Source organism: Anser brachyrhynchus, assembly GCF_964034855.1.
Source record: "Anser brachyrhynchus genome assembly, chromosome: 9".
In the NCBI taxonomy this organism is placed as follows: domain Eukaryota; kingdom Metazoa; phylum Chordata; class Aves; order Anseriformes; family Anatidae; genus Anser; species Anser brachyrhynchus.
Window position 1 is genome coordinate 14196888 of NC_137703.1, and position 20645 is coordinate 14217532.

Consider the following 20645-nt stretch of genomic DNA (forward strand, 5'->3'; position numbering starts at 1 on the left):
GTTTTTAAAAGCCCGTGTACCAAAGATTTCAGTATGAATACTCAGCATATTCACACTAATACAGTTCCAGACTGAGTCTTGTAAGTCTTCAAGCTCACAATTTTACACTGCTGGGTTTTTTCTGAGCTCGTAACTGTTCCACCCCTCTGAGCTGGGATTGCCCTCGAAGCAGCTACCTTCTGATGTGCGCTGCTTGTGGCACACAGCAACAGCCAGGCATAGTGCCCAGAGACTGCTGCACCTTGCTAGAGCATGGTCCGTGTGTGTGAAAGTAAAACTCTTTTGTAGCTGGGGGTGCTCAATCTCCACAAGGTTTCACCCAGAGCTAGTTGGAGAAGAAAAATGTATTTTGCTCATGTTCTTAGGCATGCAAACAGCAGTAAATTTCTCATGAATGGATGAAAGTGTCGTGAAAATCTCTATTTAATATTGCCTGGGATGAAATGTCCCATCAAGGTATTTCTCCTTTCCCTTTGTCTTGTTTACTCTTCAGCAGCCCCAGCCATGCCTGTGTACATGTCAAAATGTGAGCCCTAAGGGAAGAGCCAGGCGGGTGGGAGGCAGCAGCTGGGGGAATGTAGGGCTTAGGGGCGAGTCCAGCAGAAAGTAATCTTCCATAAACCCTGGAAAATGTTGTTTCAAAGAAGGATGTAAAGGAATGTAAAGAAATCAACAGCTCTATCCCATGAAGAGTAAAGCCATCTTTGGCGCTAGGTGAATATGCAGGGTTTACTCTGAAAGTAAAGGCACCTTAATGCATAGCAGTCAGTACCTTAGATAGTAATACTTAGAAACGTGTCCAAAGGAAAATTGAGTTGTAATTGTGGGAATCATAACTTAAAATTTTTAAGACTTCTGTAGTTGGAGATCCCAGCTAAATTTACATTTTGGTCCCATTAACCACACGGAGATGCACAGAAACCAGACATCAAAAAGAAGCGTTTTTCTGTTTCTTTTACTACTACTGCTACAGCCCCAGGAATACAGGAGGAATTGAAAAGTGGGAAAAACATTTTTAAATAGTTTAAAAAAAAATCCATGCTCTAGAATTTCTACTGCCAGATTTCATCATAGCCTAATTTCTTGCAGCTGAGCTGCAAACCTCTATGAAAATAGGGGTTTACAGTGGAAACACTGACTAACTATAGCTGTGCAGCACCATGAATAATGACGCTGTAATTATGCCTTGTAACTTCCCAAGACCTGGTTTCTATATAGTTCGTGAGCTTTTGCTGTGTGCTGGTTTGGGGAGCAAGGTTTTTTTAACTGTGGTTTGCTTCCTTTTGTTCGTATGATGTTGGCAGATACTTCTTGAAAAGCATTTCTCTGGAGGGAGCTGGGCAGACAGCTATGATTAAGTATGAAATGATTGGGTGAGCTGTTTGTCAAAGTTATAAATAGGATACCACACAAACCCAACACTAATCTCGCTGAAAGACAGATACTGGCAACATTTCTTAGTCATCTGTTCCTTACGCTCTGGGGAGAACAACTACACTTCCATTAAGTTTTCAAACAGAAGTTGCCTAAAATAAATTTCTCTGGTAAAATTTTAGGCATATGCACTGTGAGCCACGTCAAGATCCAGCAGCACGTTGGAGTTTTAGTGCTGAGCCAGGTTAAGCCTGGTCCTCTGACTTACCACGTAGGGGTGAAAGGTGATGTTTGACTGTTGTGGAAAGGGACTCCGTTCACAAAATAGTGGTGGTATGACTAGAGCAGGGCCCTCGTCTCTTCATACCCCAGGATTAGTTTTAAGAGTAGAAACCACCTTTGGGTTTATAGACAGCTTTCTGTAATCTGCTTGGCAGTTCAGCAGATCAGATGGAGGCATAAATAGAAGAACGATGGCATGGGTTTCACTGACGTGCTTCTGCGAGCAGGGGTGAAAGGCAGCAGAATTCCTACCGATGCAGATCTCTTGCATGCAGTGGCCGGAGGCTTCTGCGGCCCCCGGCCTTGATCACGGTACTTGTTTCTCTAAGTTCTGCATCAGCTGCATGAGTCTGGTCCAACTGGAAGTCTGCAATTCATGTTCCCACAAGATGACCCCATACTTTCCATTTCCTTTCATGATGGCTTAAATTGTAGGAAAGAGCTCTGCAGTTTTGCTGCCTGCCAAAACATTCGCAAAACAAAGCAAAGCAATAGCTAAGGGGAAATGGAGCGTTTCTGGAGCTGACAAAAGCTTTGAGTTGTAAAGGGAAAAAGCCCACTGCACCCAGAACTTGCCCCCCCACCTCCCCCACCCAGTCCTGCACCTTCCTACATCCCTGCCAACACACGGAGCAAACAGTTTTAGAAGAGGTATAATCACTCCTCATTTACAGCATAAACCAACAAAAATTTGCATAGGAAAAGTCTCTTAAATTTTTGCAGAGATCTGAAAAGGATGATCTTGAATTCGTGGCGTTCAGACAATTCATTACGTGCATCTTTATACTTTCAAAATAAAGAATACACATTTATGGAATTCAAGATTAATGACTGTCATTAAATGTAATTTCTTTAATTTTTAGGCATAGGCATTTTATTTTTGCAAACTTAAAATCAGATTCTGATCCAATAGCTTCATTTGTTTAATAACTGTTTAAAGACCGGTTTTTTTTGTATGCTCAGGAGTCATTTTCACTCTTACCAGCAGACAGAGCGGTTGGGTTTTTTAGTTGTGTTTATTTTCCCTTGGGAGATCTGTGCTGCTGGAAGAGAAGATCCTTCTTAGGCATATGCGTTCTCCTGCAGGGAGGGAACGAGCCAGCCCTGCAGCCCTGGTGACGCTGGGCAGGAGGGAGGCAGTGCCTGGTCCTCGCTGGGGCAGCCTTCTGTTGGGTGTCCTGTCCTGCCTTCATCCTCTTCTGCTGGGAGCGTCTCATCGCAGCATCCTGTGGGGTGACAGAGGCCGAGAAATAGGGGTGCCTTGCAGGAGCTGGGTGCTTGGCACGTGCCTAAAGCCCAGGAAGGTCACTGTCATCGTCTTTGCACCAGTATCTACTGCTTGAGTAGCTGTGCTGTGAGTAAAAGGAAATGTTCCGTAAGTGGTAACTCCTGTACAAGAGATGAGTCCAGATGTTCTTGTTTTTTCCACTGAAATGATTGGGACTGGCCAGTGGCCACAAGCATTCATTGTTCTTGAGCAACAGTCCTGTAGCCTTGCTAAAACCCTTCTGCCTCTTTATCCCAAAGTGCAGTGTTACCATTTCCCTTGCAGGGCTTCAGCAAGGGAACTGGAGAAACCTTTCTTTTTGGACCAAACCCAAGTCATGGATTATATGAATAATTGTCTTGAAGTGGTTGCTGCTACGTGTTTGTTTTGGTTTGTTTTTTGTTACTCAAGACTAAACGAAAAGCTATCACCCTATCACCTCTTAAACCTCTTAGTGGGGACTGCATCTTTACTCTTAGTTTAGTACCGAGATTTCCTTTTCCAGACTGATGGAAAAAAGCTAGTAGAAATTTTTCTGAAAAGAAATTGAAAAAGATTGGTTAATGAATTGCTTTGCCCCTTATGTGCTAACATATTTACGTAGTTACAAATGAAACTGCATCCGGTAAGAGTGATAGGTTTCCAGTTTGATCTTATTTTAGTTTGCAGCGAACTGAGGATAAAAGGACTCTTTGTTTCAAGAAGAAGAAAAAAAAATAAATGAAAACATCTGGCAAGAAGCTGATGTGCTCAAGACAACTTTGAAAGAGGTTGATAGTGATGGATTATGACACACAGCTTCAATACATCCCCACAAGTGTTATCTGAAGAGACAAGATAATTCTTCCCTTGTCTGAGGCTCTTTTTAAAGAGTTTTCTGCTTTTTAGAGGAAGGGAAAGTACGTAACAGTCAAGTCCCTGTGCGTTCCTCCGTGATCCTTGCAACTTTTCTAGCCTGAACTGAGGGCTTCTTCCAAGACTGATATATTTGGAGGGTGCTAATTGTAGACCATGACATGGCTCCCTTATGAAGCCTTTCATGTCGGATCACTTCTCCTGGAGCAGAGAATTGCTTGGCAGCTCCCTGTCAGTGGGTCCAGTGTCTGGGAGAGGATCTCAGGAGCACTAGGTCTCAGTGTGCTCAGGCAGTGCTGTGAAATAGGGGTTACCTTGCTCGCGGTACATGCGGATTTGGCCATAAAGCATTCCTTCATTCCTCCCTCAAACCACTGAAAAAGATATTTTCTACTGCAAATTATAAAGCGTTTCCTGCTTTGTCCTTAAACACAGGCTTGGATCACTGCACCCAGCACTGATTTCTGCTGCGTGCGCGCAGCTCAGAGTCAGAGGGAGAGTCAGGCCCCTGTGGCTAAGGGCAGATCCAGACCCAGTGAGAAACTGGGAGGGGGAGTTGATGGGAAGGGGTATTCTGGAGTGGTGTGTTCATTTGGAATGGTATTCCCAAAACCCAAAGGAGCAATGAGTGGGTAAAGTGCTTTCATGCAGAGCTTTTCACTAAGAATCAAGTCTGTTGTCAGCATTTGTGACATTTTCTCTGTTCCCTTCCTTTGGGCAGTTTGCCACGGAGACATACACAGATGACATTAGGATTGTCAGACTGTCATTTGTGAAGGCTCTCTTACCTACTCTGTACTTAATATTTTTCTAGGACGTGAAGGTGGCTTTTTCTCCTCTGTTAATTAACTTTTTTTTTGCCCATGTTTGCCTGCTTTATAAGTTCCTGACATCAGGGTCTAGGATTAAACAAATTGATACCACACTTCCCATGTGTGAGCATGACACTGAGCTGACAGCTTGGAGTCTGAAGTATTTCAATACAAGAACAGAGCAAACAGGAGGAAATTCCCATTGAGCCCTACCTGCGCTGTCCCATCTGGCTCCCCGAGAGCCAGGCTACTGGTGTGCAGGGCTGCTGTCTGCAGGAGACGGGGCAGCCCCAAAGCCTCGCACCCGTTTTTGGTCTTGTGCCCCGAGGATGCCAGTTGTGGTCTTTCTCAGAAATACCTGTGTCTCTTCCCTGTGTCAGGGTTTCGCTCTCTGGGTTTCACTGTAATGCAATTACAGGGCAGTGCTGCCCTGGGCCGGAGCCAAATCCACCCAGCAGCCAGATTAAGTTGTCTTATTTGGTTAACAGTGTTTTGATAGTTTATTAAATCTTGGTAGGAGTAAAACGGTAAGGAGTGGAACAAGCAAATCTCACGGATTATCTGCCCTTGGATTTTCACTTTTGTTGGTATAATCCTGGTCTGAATGATGAGCTGTGTGAACAAGCATTCAGTGTTTGCTGATGTCTCGTCTTAGACGTGTGCATTGCTTAAACAGAAGCAGCATATTCTCTGGCTTTTTTTTTTTTTTTCCAGTTTGCTGTTTTTATCACTGATGTGGAACATAGTGCTTGTTTTCTTTATCTGGAATGAAAACATTAGTTCATCTCAGATAGCACAAGCCATTTGATCAGCCATCAGATGGTAAGGCATTATTATAAAAGCTGCTGACACAGGACAAATTCAGACCTGTGGTGTGCAGCTTGAAAAGACTCCATGCCTTTGTTGTCAGTCCCCTGAGACACCCAGCTGCTCCCTCAGCAGCAGCACAGAGAAATAGGGATCGGCTGCGGAAGAGCCAAATCCCCCCGCGTGGGGAGGCCGGCGTGGGCAAAGGAGGCAGGGCAGCACCTGCCTTGCCCCGCAGTCCTCGGCCCGTGAGCCGTGCCACTGCTCCAAGGTGGCCTTTGGCCGGCTGAGGTTAACCCAAGTCCTGCTACGTGCTGAGGTCTGCGAGGGGTTCGTGCCAGGTGCTGGAGAATCAGACAGCTCCTCGCTGGCTCTCCTCACCCCCAGCGATAAGCCAAAGCTGCCCCTCACAGCTTTGGCTCCCATATTCGCTAACCTGTGTTCTTTGTCCTGTTTCTTGACCAGCCCCTGCCAGCCCCCATGTGCATCTTTGTCCGTGGGTATTGCTAAGACCACAGCTTGGTGCATTTTGATCAAAGCTTGAAATTTTGCCACGCAATACTTAATATTCAGGCCTGCTATGCCTCCCCTGGCATTATGTGCAAAGCAAAGCCGAACAGGCCAATACTCTTAATACATAACCTGAAAATAGAAGATAGCACACTTTGCCAACAGCTAACTGCAAATCAAAGAAGCTGGCCGCCCAGCGCTTAGCTGACACCAGCCTTTGCAATATGGGAAACCTCCTGAGTCACACTCCCCTTAACAGAGCAGCGTGGCTTTCGGTTCAGTCTGATGCCAGCAGCTACTGCGAGAGACCGACTGTATCCCCCACCACCTTACACAGGTGTTACGGGGCAATGGTGTTAGGAAGAGGCTCGCCAGCTGGTGCATCTGGAATGAAAAGTGCATGGAGAGCTTGTCCTAGGAGGGTCAGCCACAGGGTCATGTCCTAGTCAAATGTTTTTTGGGTACCCTCATTTTCTGCAGGAGTTACCTGTGACAAGACTAGTTTCCAGGCAGCGCTGTGCTACCAGTGTTAAAGGCCATGCTGTCAGTTACTAATCGGCATGCTCTAAATCACTCTGGGAACCATGTTCCCTTTAAAGTATATGAAGTAAAGGTATTTCAAGAGAGATGAGGACAGGAGTACCTGAAACAGGAAAAGCTGAGAGGCATAAGGAAGGGGATTTACTTTCGTTGCACTAACTCTTTGCAAGGTGTTTTTAACATCTGTACCACCTCCAGGCTCATTTTGCATCTTTCGCAGGCACTGTGACATGTTAAAAAAAAAAAAAAAAAATTTTTTTTTAAAAGGCATGATCTGAACTACACTGTGTTCCTGCCTCTGATGCTTATTGGCCTGGATGGGATTTAGGGGAGCAGAGGGAGAAGACCACTGAGCCCAGTGCCTACCAGGGACAGTGGGAGAGGAGCGGAGCTCACCGTGTGCTCTCGCTGCGCTTCCCTGGCTGCACCTAGCCCCGGGGCTGCGTCCTGGCTTGCCCATGCTGCGTGCAGGAGGGGTCTCAGCAGTGTGGGATTTCAGCAAGCTGGGCTGTCTGAGACCTGCCCACCCTGAGGAGGGGGTTTGGGTGGGAGGTGCCAAGGGAGCTATCAGTGGTCAGATTTGGATTAGGAGCATGAGATGAGTTTCTGCAGCAGTTTGGAAAATGAATGGGACGAGTGTTACAAATAGGTGGGAAGACTCGCGATGGATTTATCACAGCCTGAAATAAATTATTCTTCCCAGAGTTTAATTTTGTAATAATTTGCATTTAGGTACTCTAACACATCCAAAAAACACCAAACCTTCTGCAAGCACCGTGATGAATTCAATCTCCTACGTCATGTAGGATAGAAATAGCACTGTTTACATGGCCGAAGGGAGCTGAGGACTCTGCTCTCAGCATTGCATGGTAAACTCCTGGGCCTTCCCTTCTCTCTCCCATGGGCTGGGGGCTGCGGCTGCCCTGGGGCCTGGGGAGAAGTGGGGTGCTGAACCCACTCCTTCCTGCCCATCCTGGCTCTTCCTGGGGACCCTGCACAAAGCACCCGGTTCTGTCCCTGAGGAGGAAGTGGTGAAGTGATTTAATAGTCAGCACTCTCAAACACAGTAATGAATTTGATAGACAAAACAATCTGTTAACCCAGCTGGCTGAGAGGGTATCTGAAGGACAATCCAAGCCCGTAACCAGGCAGTGTGATATTTTCTTGTCATCAGCCTCCTGTCTCTTCCTTTCCACTCAAGGGCAGTTAATCATAAGCAAGATATTTGTTTGATGCTGTTCTCATGCATGCTCTGCCCTGTCTCCATTTCTAGGAGGCAGTGCAGTCTGTGGGTTACGTCCCCTCCCAGCTTCAGCAGCCTCTTGCCACGTCTGTGCAAGAGCCAGCTCTTCCAGCGGGACACGGGCCACTTTCTGAACCGCATATTTTTGGCTGCTTAATGTTCGGGTAAGCTGATAGCTTTGTGAGGGAAAGCTGAGTATCCCAAAGTGCAGCTTCTCATACTTACAGGTTCGTGTCTTAAATCTGGAGCGCGTAAGGCAGCGCAGAGCTGGTGCTACCTGAGCCACCCAAGATGCACCGGGTGCCTCTGTGCCACGCTGCCCAGCCTGTGCGGCTGCTCCAGTTCGAAGGCTGGGCAGAGAAGGCTAGTTTGGAGTTAAAGGCTCTCATGGGACAGCGTAATTCCCCTTGGGCCTCACCAAGTTGGTCTGAGTCATGGGCAGTATATCCATCGTCTTCAAGGGGATTTGGACCAGCCTCTGTTCGCTGCCAGTTTGGCTTCTGTCATGCTCACTTGTTTTCTGCAAAGCTCTTCCCGGGCTGGGAGCATGCGCTATGAAGCAAGTGGTTCGCAGTGTGTCAGCTGCAGACAACGGGAAATTTCTCTGACACAGCAACAGAGAGGAAAGCACGCTGTGTCTTGCAGATTTACTCCTTATAAAACACCTCTAACTCTCTGTAGATATCTGCAGATAATCTCCAGCCAAGTGAACCCAGAGGTATTTATAGCATAGCTTCGGCAGTGACATAATGGCAAGTTAGCAAACAAATGAACTTTGATATATAGGGAAAGCAAAAGTACGGCCTAGAGTATGTTTATTTTGAAGTCAATAAAAAAAAAAAAAGTTGAAATAATAATAGTGAGTGTTTCCAGGGTGGGTCAGGTTAAAAAGCAAAGCAAGTGAAGCATTCTCGTAGTACTGTAAGACTGTGTTTTGTACACACCAAGTTTGAAATACAAAGACAAATGATGAAAACTTTGCTTCCCACTGAGATAAAATGCTGTGGTGCTGAGTACCGTATGAACGCCTGTAGAAAGCTAAAATAAATGTTGCATCAAAAGGAATTGAGACTGCTCTGAATTTAAGCATTTTGAAAAAATCTGTTCCTTTCCCAAAACTGTGTAAAATTAGGCAATTTTAGTTACTTCTCACTTTCTTTCTTTCCCTTTTTCCCCTCCAGTTCTTTGCTATCTGTTGGCTGCAGGTTATCTGATGCTCTGTTAACGAAGGGTTGGACCGATGCCATTTTGCTGAGACACACCCTGCGCCTCAGGCCGGGCTGGGAGCGTGGAGGTTTCTGTCTGGTCACGTCACGTTTTAATTAGCACGCCTCAGACTTGTGCTGCTCCCCTTTGCTGGTGGGGAACTTGGGCGCAGCATGGGGCTCTTCCTCCCAGGGCACCCTTCTCCTCCTCCTCCTCCGGGGCAGGCCCCACAGACGTTTTCTCCCTCTGTTTCATTTCTGGAGTCCAACGTTTGCTCTCCATGGCTTCAGACCTGGCAACCACAGCTGTCTGGGTGCCCTGTCCCCCTGCCCCAACTGGCTGCGGCTTGAGGGAGAGCGGCAGGAAGCCCTGGCAAGGCTGAGCCCCACATGCTGGCAGCGGGTCAGGAGAAAGGGGGCTCCCCAAGTGTTGGGTTTCCACCGCTTTATTTTGGCTTACCAAAACGTGGAGAATTATAAAGGGTTGGTGGTGGCCTAGGCTGAACCTGCGGGCTGTGGTGCTGCTGGGACCATCGGCTCAGCAGGCCTTTCAGGCGGCCTGGCACTGACAAGGCCTCAGACGATAAAGGCAGTGTGGAAGGACGGGGTACCACAGTAAAACAACTGGAAATAAAGTGTTGATCCTCGTCAGGAATCCTGTGGAAGCAGAAACCAGACAGAAGAGGCTGGGCAAAAAGAAAGTTTTTAATTTGCTGTGAGAGGAAACAAAGCTGTGTCTTGTCAAAAAATTCCAGCTCCCTTTTCATGCCTGTCTGTTGCATGTCAGCAGTCCTCACAACAACTTTCTCGTACAAATGCAGCTTGAGAGAAGTGAGCTCGGAAGTAAATTGCGAGAATCTGCTTTTTGAAAGGAAACACATGAGAGAAAGGCTCGGCCGAGCGTTATAACTTGAATTTCATTTGGTATGGGAAGCCTTGGGTGACATGGTGCTCATATTTGACTCTGTTCTTATATCGGGTGAAGGTGGTGCAGGGCCCTCTGCTCTCCCTAATTACATGACATTGACAAGGATAGGACCCATGCCCAATTGTAAAGACCCTTTAACTCAAGGCACCCGTTTGCTAAGGGTTCTGTGCTGGATATAGCTTGGGACTTTAATGGGAAGCTCTGGAGGACTGTGCAGGTTCGGGATTTGAAGCTGTCAATGCACACAAGATAAAACATGATCTTAAATATATGTTTCAGCTCAGCTCTGACATTAAGACGGCAGTCCTGTAAAATTGCCAGCAAAATCACTGGCAATCGCAATCAAATTACATTAAGCACGTTAACTTCTTTGTAATTGGTTTATCTACATGCGTGCTTGAAACAAGGGGGGTTTTATTCTTTAAAAAAACAACTGTGATATTTGATTTCATTCAAATGAATTCTTACTGCTGGGTGAGGAGAAATGTGGGGTGTATTTTCAGGTGGATTTGTCTTTGTTTGTAAGGACTCATAAGAACTTAGGCAATTATTTTCAAAATGATGCTGACTCTGCCTATGTAAAGGCTTGCTTCTTCACAACAAAGAGGTTGTGGAGGGACAGGAGGAGCTCCCATGCTGAAGAATTTTTTAATTTAACATCTGAGTCATTTTACCTTTCCTGTCCTTCTTCCATAGCGAGGGGTATATTCAATCAGTGCTTGTCATAGCACCCTTTTTTTTTGTGCGGTTCTCTCTCTTTCTGGGAGATAAGGTTTTTAATCAAAAAGAAAAGAGTAAATGGACAGATTTCCAAATGTATGGATGGGAATTAGTCAACCAAGTTCCAGTGGTATTCAGCATACCTTTGTCTTTTGAAAACTTCTATTCTCATCTCTCCTGGTTATGGGAATCCCTTCTCAGAATAGGGATAGTGTTTAGGGAGGTTGCTTTTTGTTTCATTTTGGTTTTTTTTTGGCAAAGTAGTTTCAAACAGTTGCTCTAAGAGACGTGAAGTCTAACAAGGACAATTAATGTGTCATTTAATGAGAGACTTTCATGTCTTCTGGGCTCTGTGTAGGGCAGACAGAGAAGGAGTTACTTTTATTTCCCTTTTCCTGGCCCAACACATGGATTTTATCTCCTTCACTTTTGCTTCCCTCACAGTCTCCAGTGAGAAAACCTCTACCCGTGTTCAGACCAACCACTACAGTAATAAAGGATAGCTCAAGCTAGCGGGTAGGCACATAAGCAGCTCCAGGTACCAGGGAGTTGGAATGTTTTTATGCTGAGTTCAGCTGGGTTGAAGTCCTTCCCTTTCCAGAGCTGGCCATTCACCTATGTTTTTTCTCATTTTAGGGGAGCACCTACGAATCTGCCCGCAAGGCTATACCTGCTGCACCAGCGAGATGGAGGAGAACTTTGCAAACAAAAGCCGAAGTGAATTTGAAGCCATGATGAAAGAGGCCGGTCGCTCTGTGCAGACGATCCTAACGGCACAGTACAGAAGCTTTGACAGTAAGTAACACCTGATTTGTTCACTTTCTGCTCAGAATCTAGTCACTGTGTAGCTTCCCAGGTGCTGTTAGAGCGAGGGGTTCGTGTTCGATATTCCTTCTTCTGCATCTTGTTCAATAGTTCGTCTAAAACGTTGACCTTCAATAGCAATTGTACCTCAGGCTGTGTCTTTGCGAGAGCAAGTCATTTCAAGAACTCCACTTGGGTGAAGCCATGGCAGGAGGCTGGCTGGCACTCATACCAACAAATTGTGTACCTTGGCACAGATGCAGCTTTTACAAGCATAGCGTAATCAGGTCTTACCACAGCAGCATAACATCAGAGGTAGTGATGTAAGACTTGGCACTGTGCCTTGAGCTGTATAATCTGAAGAATATGGTAAAGGTGACTGGATAGCCCTCAGTAGAGGGGGAGGATCTAAGAAGGCATGGATTTTTCTTGTTCTTTCCATACAGATTGCAAATGAAAAGGAGGTAAGTTCATATTAGTTGCTTATAACTCTGAGCATCATACAAACATCCAAAAGTGGTGTACAGCAGTAAAGATCTTAGAGGTCATTGCGCTTTAGATGTTGTGGACAAACATGCCCTCCAAAGCACAGTATCCCTCCTAATGTGCTAAGTAAAGGCTAAGGATGTCTCTCTTACTTTTATTGTTCCCTGAAGAAAACATTTTGCAGTGCACAGTAAGCCTCAGGGTCTGAAGGCCGCTGGAAATAAATGGTTTATTGGCAAAATTGAGATGACCTATGATTCAGAAACTGTATCCGTTATCAGATTTTAAAGAAGGTCGGTCATTTAGAATCGTGGTCGTCTTAACTTTATCAACAGTCGTCATATGGAGTTACTGTGAGAAGAATAGGTGTTGGAGAAAGAAGCTATAATAGCCAGAAAGGTGGAACTGGAAATTTCAAGCAGTACATAATAGATCTAAAGAAATAAACCTGACCTTCAGGGAGCTGATAACCAAGATTAAGTGCTTTTGCACTGAATAGAAAGAAAAGGCAATGCATCTCTGCAAAATGCATTGGGACTGTGTGGCCAGGGTTGACCACAGCAAAGGCATTCTTTTAAAAGCTCAAAATTAATTGATTTTCACCTGCATTAAAAAGCGATGGCCAAGATTTTCAAAAGAGCCTTACAGTGCTGGTTGCTCAGGCTGGCACCTGAATGGACCCTGATGTAGCTGTTGCTGCCGAGCACTCTCGCTGACCTCTGAAATCCAACCCCTCACAGAGATTAATGCAGAACATACACCGGACCTCAGCACGCTTTCCCTTTTCCGCCCGTTTTGGCAGGTTTGGGCTGGTACATCTGGCCTTTACTTTTTGCCCCAGACACTCCAAAGAACATCCTTCTACCTGTATCACGTGAGTGTAAAACTTGGTGGAAAGCTTTGAGGATCATGTTGCTGAGCAGAAACTAGCTAGTGAAGGACCAGTTTAATGTGAGTGTGATGGTTTGGTGGATTAATAATAATAACAGCAATAAAAATAATAGTATGCAAAAACAAGCATATCAGAGGGGGGATGCTTATGTTGAGAAGCCAATTAGAGATGTGAGGGTTTTCTCTATTTTTTCTAGTATTTTACAAAAATAGACATTAATTTCTGTGGTACATAGCCAAGGGTTTGAGGTTTTCTTTGATTTATGTGTGTGTTTGTTTTTTAAGCATCGAACAATATATACATTCAATAAGTGAAGTATTACTTTAACAGACCATAATGCACTGATCACGGGTGTTTTGCAGTGGGAATAACCTCAGTTGAGCCCTCAAGGCCAGGAAAATGTTTCCTGCTCCCATTATACCTTTTTCTGTTTGATAATTATCCTTGCAATCAATAGAGAGCTTATAATTTATGCAAGACAAGATTAAAAAAAACACTATTCATCATATTTTGTCTGCATTTCAAGCACAAGTTTGCCTATAATAAGCAGTTGTTTGGGTTTTGGATTTTTTTGTAGCTACTGTATAGATGGTTTAAAATTAAGGTAGTTCTGGTGATGTGGCAGTGCAATCATACCAACTGCTGAAACACTGCAGTAGAAACCACCCAATTTTCCAGATTCACCTTACACTTACTAAGACTTTTTGCAGGTAGCGCTATTTAAAGCTGTTGAATAGAAGATCTTTTTAATGTCACAAGATCTAGGCTTTCTGCCACTGGATGCCTGGTTTTGCTGGATTTTCTTGTCAGCAGTTTCTGTGGCTACTTGAATAACGGAGGCCTTTCGTTGCCTTTGTTTTGCACATAGCCCTTCATCTGGCAATAATGTGATATTGCTTTCTCACAGATGCGTGTCTGTTCTATTCTGGAAGGGTTTTTCCTTTCCACTTTCCCCATGTCTGTGTTTGCCCTGGAGGGGAGAGTGCAGCTTTTGAGGTTGCAGAGATATCGATGCACAGCTTGTCTTTATACTTGCAATTTGGTTTGGCTGCAGGAGGACATAGCAGAGGGCTCCACAGGCTGGGGACGTCCAACCCTCCCTCAAACTATTTGCAGCCTGGAGGTCAGATTATTCTTATGTTCTCCACTAGCAGGTGTGGCACATAGAACTTTAGGCCTGGAGCTGTCTTCTTCAGATTCATCACAGCAAATCTTGATTTTGTAATCTCACTGCTGATCATGGCAATAGTCCCTACTTGCAAATTGCCCTGAAGCTCCAGGTAGAAAATAGCAAGGCTACAGCAATCTGCTTCTGAAGTAGTATTCTCCATGCTGCTGTTCAACACTTTGCATTGGAGAATAATTCATCCTGCAGGTGGTGATCTGCAAAGCTCTTAAGTTATCAGAGGGCTTCTTTTCTGAGCCACGTTTTTGTCCCATCACAAGGAATTATATAATCTGTAGTTCTGGTCTCACTGGCTGCTTTGGGGACAAACACTTTGTGGGCAAGAGTGGATTGTCCTTTTTCTTACACAAAGTACTTTTAGGGAAAATATATATGAAATACAGATGACATGATAGGTAGAGATGTATATAAAACTGATATACGTGGAAGAGGATCCTATGGTTTGACTGCTTTCCCTGCATAGCAGAGTACACATGGCTTCTGGGATGTCCTTCCTGAGGATCTGCCAGGGCTAAATTTAAAGTTTAACATCCTACCGTATTGCGTATCTCCTTTCCAGAGCATTTGTTGTTTTGCTTTAGTTTAGTTAGCAGGATGTGGGGGCATCAGATTTGAGCTATGCTTACGGTCATTGCCTTGCTGTTAACCTTTTTGGTTGAAAAGCTAGTGTTTTGCTCCACAACCGATCGTTTTTAATTAATAAAAACCACACGCACACACAAAAACACAGACCACAAGTGATGAGAGCATATGCTTTTGTTAAGCAAGTGCTAGGGCAGACACAGAGATCCCCGAGTAGTGGTACTTCGTTAGCAGGATTATGTGCGCGGATGCCTTGTTAATAGTGACGTCCCAGGTCTCCTGCTCAGGCACGGAGCAGCCCATGATACTGGAGGCTGCTAGGTGGGTTTTAGGCAGAGTTTATTTGCCTGGAAAATTGTACATATCCCAGACCTTGAAAGCAAGCTGTGAATAATACGGGTGATAACAATATTGGGAGTCTTGCCGGGAGCTGGGATGGTCTCTGTTGAGAATGGTACCAAATGCTGTTTTAAAGATGCTACCAACATTAGGAATACTTCTGAGATTTTAACTGCAGAATGTGCTTGTTTTAAAACTGGTATCATCTCAGTGGATTGGAAACTTTCAGTACACAATATTATAAAATGAGATACTTTGACAAAGAACTTTGCTCAAGTACATGATTTCAAGAAACGGACGAGAGCTGCGTGTTGCCCCCTCTGCCGGCTAGAGAAGAGGAGCTAGCCACTGAAGTGCTTTGGCTTCATGAATTGTGCCAAGAGTGGGTTATAAACACTGGGCAGGCTGTGGGGATCTCCCATGGGAAAATTAACTTTTTTTTTCTGGCGTATCACACAGCTGTATGTCAGCGTTACACAAAGTCACGGGAGTTTTGAACTCCCACTTCTCAGTGAAACTTGTGCCTCTGTAAGCAGTTAGAAATCAGCATGAGAGACCTCTGCACCACAGGAAGGGCTGGAGGAGTGATGGCTGATGACTTGGCACTGGGTGCAGGAGATCACGATGCGAGTGCAGCCTGAAAGCACGTATCTGCTGGGACAGCCACACAGGCTGGGGTGGCAGAAACAGAGCAGGAGCAAGTGGCACCTGGGGTGACAGAGAGAGGGACTGCGAGCAGCAAGGCACAGGGCTGTTCTTCTGGTTTTCGTGAAAGCTCACTCGTCATGAGTCTAATCCGTGCCTGTCTCTCTCTCTCTCCTCTCCCTTTTCCCCCATTTAAGTAATTTTTTAACTGTATTGCAATATTGTGCCAATCTTTCCTTCCCAATCATTTGGTACACTTAGCAAGCACTCACTGTGTGACTGCTGACCTTTAGCTGTGAGCCAGCAAATCTGTCCTTTCAGAATTGTTTCCTTTTTTTAGGAAGTATCAACAGGCTGGATCAAAAATCTCTGCTTTTATTCCACATTGCACAGTCTAAAAACTATTTGTAGCTCTTACAAATTCTGTGATTTTTAAGCTGTAGCAATCAATTGCAAATTAGAATTTATGCATTTTATAGGTAGCTGCCCATTGGAAAGCTGATGTCATGTAAAAGCTTTCATAACTTCAACGGGTGGTAGCTGGATATCGCATATGTTGGAACACAGACTGTACAGATAATTAACATTATTTGAGAGTTAGTTTTAGACAGTTATATATTTCTTGTGAAAATGAATCGTTGTTTTAAATGTTACAAGGTGGGGAACATCCTAGAAGCTGTTACACACTGATGGTAAAATTTTAGAGATTTCTAAAGGCTTCTGTTTTAAAGTTCAACCAAATATGTCTTTGTCAGAGGAACTGACTTATTTGACCAACAGTGTGTAGGGTTTCAGTCCCTAAAAGGCAGTCTGGGGCTGCTCCCTTGAGCGAAGCGTTTGGGTTTGGACTGCAAATGTATTGCTTTTGACCCAGAAGCCCCTAATTAGCTGGGGATGCTTTTTTTTTTTTTTTTGTGGCAATTCCCCATGCCAGGGCTCTGCCCCTGTGGTTTCGGTGTGTGGGCTCAGCTCTGCAGGAGAGAGCTGATGTCTGGGATGTCCCCGGGCAGATGGGAGGTGGCAGTGGGTCCCAGCTCGCCAGGTGGCTCAAGGATGGAGGAACAAATAGGGGGGCCCTTGGAGGCCTCCTTAGGAGGAAGGCAGCAAGCACGTGCATTTGCTCCCTCCCTTGTTTCCCCTCAGGGAGCCACCTTAAGGAAACCCCAGCATGAGGTGGGATTTGTGCTAGTCCCTGCAATTGTGCTCCGCAGCAAGAAGATGCTTTCATGTGTGGTGCTGAGCCTCTTGGTTGGTATTTATGGTTTCCTGGAATGGGGTGCGGCATCTATCAAGGTGCATTCCTGGGCTCGGCAAGATTACTCCTGACAGGTAGCTGCCTCAGGGAGGCAAATGCTTAGGCTCACCTGTAACAGCTCCAGCACCTGGAGTTTTCTCTCTCCTTACAGCCACTTCTCTTCACATTTAATCTGCAAGTCTCTATTGTGTGCTGCAGGGTATCTCGCGACGTATGTGCAGCACTTTTCTTAACAGATGGCATAGGCACAATATTCTCCTTAATAAAAACAAAACAAAAAAATAAAAAAGGCAGTGGCACTGGGACAGGGGCACTGAATCGGGCTGCCTTCTGAAACGACTTGCACACCCCAAAGAGATGAGCTACTTCATCCCTGCAGAAGTCAGATTAAGGGAAAAGGTAGATCAGGCATCTCAGTATCAACAGCTGTCACCGTGTTTGTCACACACACACACAAGAAGCTCCCTACGAGTGCTCAGAAAACATGGAAATATGCATCTGCTTGAGGACATAAAAGAAATCACCTGCTCTTCTGAGATACCGAATGCCGCAGGCGTATTTTGCAGGAAATTAGTGATGGCCACGTAGTCATTTGAGAAAAAAGTCTGGGCAGAGTTTATTTTACCGTTCACGAATCAATGCATGAGTCTCTGAAAACCTGTAATTTTCCACCGTCAGCAGTCCATCAGCCAGGCATTTATGACGAATGCTGGGTGCTGCCCTCGGTGGCTGAGGCAGCATTGCACAGAGGCTTCAGTCAGATGGCCCAATGGAGGGCAGCGCAGTGAAACAGGAGGTGAACAGCTGAGGTTTTTCTGCGTGGCTCAGCAGAGGAGCCTGTTTCTTGAACCAGTTTACACTCAGCCTTCTTCCAATTAGTTTACTAATTTCTACATGAAGTGGTTTCCCCCTTTCGGCTCTCTGCTGTTCCATCTTTCTCATAAGAGGAAAATACTGGACTTTCCTGGTCTACTGCTACTGCAAAGACTTGGAGGTGTTCTGAATCTGCTCGTGAGCTGGTAATTCCCCCACAGCTTGGCATGAATCATGTCTCTGTTCTTGGTCAGGTGCTGTGGTAGTTTGGGAACATCAAGGGCTCCAGAGGCGAGGTGCTGTCCCAGCACGGAGATCAGCATACACGATAAGCTTGAAAACACGATACTGAAGTATGTGGCGTGTCCTGACATAGGAGGTTGTGCTATTTTGTGTGCTTCGAGATATCTGTTCTCATTTGAGATGATAGAAGCACTTTGTTCTTTCTAACCAGAAATGCTCGCAGCAAACTGTTGATTCTGCTTTATTAGTTATTGCCATTGAAGAAGCACATCCATTCAGCCAAGAAGCTTCTTGTTACATTAGTGCACCGCAGGGCATCCTGCCTGTCTGAGACTCAATCTATGGTCCAAAGACTTTGTTTAAAAAAAAAAAAAATTAAATCAAACAGGTTTGGGTGAGTGGACTGTGGAGAAAGTGATGCATTGTGCAGTAGGTTTGTGTTAGAGGGAACAGAGCCTGGGTCCCCAGAAGTCCCTCTCATCCATAAAAATCAGTGATCCTCTTGTAAGAGAGCAGAACACTTCCAGTCGTCCCAACTCTTACAAGGGTTTATCAAATTTCCATACATTCATTCTCAGCACCTCCCACCTAAGAAAAAATAGGTACTTTTTCTGAATGCTCCTTTAGTTGTTGTTATGTGTGGGTTATTCGCAAGGCCCCTTCCAAAGTGTATGTAATGTTCAAAATCATGCGAGAGGTCTGCAAACAACCTGTAGAAATGGGTGCAGGGATGGGACAGAGTTTTTTGGCACATGGAACCCTGTGAGATTAGGGGAGTTGGGCTGATTTTTAGAGATTAGCATGAGTAACAGCAGTACAAGCAGGAGCTTGAAGGTGCTTTGTGCCTACGAAAACTGCCAAGAAATGATTTATCTATAGGGAGAGTCAAAGGTAATCGCTCTTTGGGATAGAAAGAAGCAGGATAGCTTCACTGACAAGAATTTCACCTTTACATCTGCCGTGGCTGCTTATAAATGCTTCCCTTCTCTCTCCCTTTCCTGTTCTCATTTAATTTCCTCCCTTCAGACCAACACAGCCTCTCAGATTTAAGAGCGCAGCTAACATGCTGTAATGTGTGCAGAGCTTTTTCCAGTGCCTCACTTCCCTTAGTTCCCATAGCTCTGGCTGTGTCAGGGCGTTTTGATTCCATTGCTTGTATTTTCTGAAATTGGACAGGTTAGTGAGGGAAAAATAATTTTTTACAGTTCATGGCAGATTTGGCCAAGATACCAGTGAGCTGGGTTTGTTCCACCATGAAGAGAAATGGGAATCAGCTGACCCAGCTTTCAAAGAACCTGAATCTGCCTAACTGGAGTTGCAGATTCCTCAAGTGCAAGCTATGTAAATATGATAATTCGGTTGTGAGCCTGTAAGGGTCTCTCTTTAGTACTTCTCCCGCTGATCCACTGCTCTCCCAGCGGGAGCTGTCCTTGCAGAAAGTCTCTCCATGTTGCTCAGCAGTGATCCCTGCTGACCGAGGGGTAACATCAGCACACACTTTGCCTGGAGATTGGCATGGAGGCAGCTTGTGCAAGAGCCCTGGCTGGAAGACAGTGAGAGAGCACTCACTAGCAGGCAAAAGAAATAAGGATGCTTTCTTCTTTTTTTCCTCTGAAACACATCTTTATTAATTATCTAGCTTTATTTTTGCATGTAATGCTGGAAATACTGTCTCCGCTTGCCATAGCTACATCTCCAAGAGGGATACGTACATTTCAATGCTGATTGCTACACCTGCTGCTTAAAACAACAGGCATAATCTCTTTCCCTGGCTCAACCTATAAAAGCTGCCAAATGATGGTCTGAAACAAAACTAAACAAAATAGGAGAAATGATCATAAAGAGAGCTATGAAAATTGCTTGGATTTTCATTCTTACTCCAAGCTGCATGGCAGTGGTAAAATAAAGAAAACCCAACTCCCCAACACTCTCCCCAAAATGCTGAGGCAGCTGCAAGCTGTGGATCAGACTGTTGGTTGGCTCATCAAGGCTCTGGGAAATAACGTTTGTTACCGTTTAAGATCAGTATAAGGTCTGGATTCAGCTGTTAATACACTGGAGATAATTGAGCGGCTTCCTGCAGCCCCAGCAGTACAGCAATTCACTTGTGAAATGCAACCTCTGTTTTAATGCTGCTAAAAAGGAATAAATTGGTCCTCGAGGACTAATGAATGCCAATGAAAGTGTTGTGCGGCGGCATGTATTAAACTTGTCCCAGGGGAAATAGCTGGAAGAGCGCGGGATTTCGGCTCGCTTCAGGTGTGGTGGGACCATGCCCCGAGCCTGCCCGCCTGGTCGGTCGAAGCAGGGCCACCCCTGGCCCCACGTGGCTTGGCCTCTCTGTCATGGGGGCTCTTGAGACGGAGGACACGGGGCCATGAGAGCAGAGGTGGGGCTGGGGGCGAGGGTTTGCCAGCATGCATGTGCAAGGCCTGGCGAAGGTCACCTGGGGCAAGGGTGGCTGCCAGCAGGGTTGGGGTGAGGAGGGAGCCCTGGGGTGCCCCCTCGAGCCACCCAGACCTTCGGATGGGACCACTGAGCTTACAGACAGTGATAGCCAAAAGCTATTTCCCTCAAATTGGGAGCAAATCTGTCTGAGCTAGCGGGGACGAAGGAAGAAGGGCATCAGTTTGGACAGGGTTTTTTTGAGCTGAGAAGTACGTTTGCACTCGAGGCGTGTGTGTTTACACATACGCGTGTGTATGCATACATCCTCCCCTCCCTCAGGTAGAAATATCCAAGAATAACATATAGCAACAATTTGTTGGCTCTGTGCTTTATTTGTAACATTCGAGGGCAGAAGTAGAGCATCCTGTTTGTCTTGGTTCGCCGTAAATTGAGGACTTGTTTGGGTCTT

General features: G+C 45.4%; 1 protein-coding gene across 10 annotated transcripts in view; it reads left to right on the plus strand.

The window, feature by feature from the left end:
* Positions 1 to 20645, plus strand: part of GPC1 (glypican 1) — a 293355-nt gene that overhangs the window by 181856 nt on the left and 90854 nt on the right. For 7 of the 10 annotated variants that reach the window (XM_080604905.1, XM_080604907.1, XM_080604906.1 and 4 more), the window contains one exon: positions 11178 to 11338. In XM_080604905.1, the coding sequence (XP_080461031.1) occupies positions 11178 to 11338 (161 nt within the window). The remainder of the gene's footprint in view (positions 1 to 11177; positions 11339 to 20645) is intronic. The other 3 variants (XM_080604912.1, XM_080604904.1, XM_080604903.1) reach the window with 1 other exon arrangement.